General features: G+C 42.5%; 1 protein-coding gene across 1 annotated transcript in view; it reads right to left on the reverse strand.

Moving 5' to 3' along the window:
- The window catches only part of LOC308158455 (G-protein coupled receptor-associated protein LMBRD2B-like), a gene marked incomplete at its 5' end in the record, with an annotated part of 18,709 nt that overhangs the window by 15,399 nt on the left and 810 nt on the right, over positions 1-2,500 (reverse strand). The window contains one exon of the mRNA XM_080532082.1: positions 2,344-2,459. Coding sequence (XP_080388208.1) covers positions 2,344-2,459 — 116 coding nt within the window. The remainder of the gene's footprint in view (positions 1-2,343; positions 2,460-2,500) is intronic.

Consider the following 2,500-nt stretch of genomic DNA (forward strand, 5'->3'; position numbering starts at 1 on the left):
TGAATGGAGGCTCTAACAGCTGAATGAAGGCTCTAACAGCTGAATGAAGGCTGAATGAAGGCTCTAACAGCTGAATGGAGGCTCTAACAGCTGAATGAAGGCTCTAACAGCTGAATGAAGGCTCTAACAGCTGAATGAAGGCTCTAACAGCTGAATGGAGGCTCTAACAGCTGAATGAAGGCTCTAACAGCTGAATGGAGGCTCTAACCGCTGAATGAAGGCTCTAACAGCTGATTGGAGGCTCTAACAGCTGAATGGAGGCTCTAACAGCTGAATGAAGGCTCTAACAGCTGAATGAAGGCTCTAACAGCTGAATGGAGGCTCTAACCGCTGAATGAAGGCTCTAACAGCTGATTGGAGGCTCTAACAGCTGAATGGAGGCTCTAAAAGCTGAATGGAGGCTCTAACAGGGGAGGCTGGTGGAGGTACACATCAGACTTTGTAAATGCGTGTACTGGAATGTGGACTGGTACCATTCCTCATACCATGCCTTGTATGTAATAACTTATTTGCACAATTGTTTGTCTCTGACGTGAAGCCTGGACAATTACGTTCTATGCTAGTCTATAATCAGCTGTACTACTCTATCCTATCCTATCCTACGCTATCCTCAACCCTTAATCACGTAGTTACCATAGTTACCACAGAACAGGACAGGGGAACCAGCTGACTCACTCTGCCACCACCGCCCTCAGTACAGGTGTGTGTACAGGTGTGTGTACAGGTGTGTGTACAGGTGTGTGTGTACAGGTGTGTGTACAGGTATGTGTGTACAGGTGTGTGTACAGGTGTGTGTACAGGTGTGTGTACAGGTGTAAACACAAACACTTCTATCAATGTCCTTTATCCATAAACTCAATGTCTTATTGAATGTATTTACTTGTTATATTTGCTTTTATTCATTTATTTTAATTTTCTTACTCTGCTCCTTTGAATTTGAATTGCCCCTGTTGTATGACATGTGCTACACAAATAAACTTGCCTTGCCAGGTGTGCAAAACCAAAGTGCAAGAACTCGAACTCGAAAAACAATATCACTGATCCGCACTCCAAAATAAAACGGATTCAAGGTTTATTTTTTTTAGTAGTGTTGCATTCATTCATTCATTCATTCATTCTGGGATAGGGAGACAAAGGTTTCGTTTCCTAAGCCTTGGTCAGTGGGACGTCAGTTTCAGAGCGGTGTGTTACCTAGACGTAGGGTGGGCAGGTTGGATGTAGGGCTGCCACGAATAGTCGACTAGTCGCGACGACGTCGACTACCAAAATCGTCGCCGACATATTTGGTAATCGCCATAGTCGCATGTTTTTTTGGAGCTGAAATAAGCGTGTTTTTTTTTGTTTTTTTTTCCTTCTTTTTTTTCTAGCACCAGGGGAGCCCCCCCTCCCAAATTTCGTTGTTTGGTACCTGTACTATATCAATGACAATAAAGACCATTCATTTCATTCGATAAGCATTCGTTTTTCTTCCCTGAAGCTGCCACTGGCTAGCGTCTCCCAGTGTCTTTGATGTACATGCGCAGTGTCGGTCATCTGGGGCACACGTGACTTCCCCGGAAAAACAAACAGAAAAATGTCTTCCTCTCCTCGTACCTCTAAAGTGTGGGAGCATTTCAACCACAACGTTGAAAAAAAGAATGTAAAATATACAATTTGTAAAGCTGAACTCGCTTATCATGGCAGCACGTCTATGATGCGCGAGCATCTAAAAAGGAAGCACATTGTGGCAGATGACGAGGAAGACGATGGCTCGTCTCGGTAAGCTAGTTAGCTTGTTATTGGCTAACGATATCGTTACGTTAAAAGCCTTCTTACATTATTTTACGTTGTCATCAAAGCGATACTTATCAAATAGCTAAAATTGTTGTCTTAACGTTACAGTGCTAAGAAGGAGCGTTCTACTATGAGATGAGTGAAGCAAAGCAAAACTTTTGTACTCTGTACAAGTATTTATTTTTGTTTTTGTATTCTTTTGGTTGCCTAGTGCCTAGCCTACCTCATTTTACTCAGCAGTTTGCACCCTCTACTACTCTTTACATTACATTACATGCAAGTGATGCCAGAAATAAATCTGCAAAGTTCATTAAAATATCAATTTTTGAGTGAACAATCATTTTAATTGTCTTTATTTTTAGTTAGCACATGCCTACAACAACAACTAACAACTTCAAGCTAAATTTAGAAGCTGATTTAGAAGATGATAGCTAAATAAGAGCGATTGAGTAATTGTGCGATAAGCTGTAATTTATGATCCGATTAGTCGACTAATCGTTAAAATAATCGGTGACTAGTCGACTATGAAAATAATCGTTTGTGGCAGCCCTAGTTGGATGTGTGTGTTACCTAGACGTAGGGTGGGCAGAGGAGTTGGGCGTGGTCAGGTTGGATGGGTCTGCTGCTGTGTGGGTCATGAGAGCCGGGCGTTGGTCGTTGTCGATCTGACACTGGTTGTAGATGGTCTGGAACAGGGGGGGAGAAGATAAACACACGGACGAACAGA

Source organism: Nansenia antarctica (assembly GCF_963989245.1).
Source record: "Nansenia antarctica genome assembly, chromosome: 5".
Lineage (NCBI taxonomy): Eukaryota > Metazoa > Chordata > Actinopteri > Argentiniformes > Microstomatidae > Nansenia > Nansenia antarctica.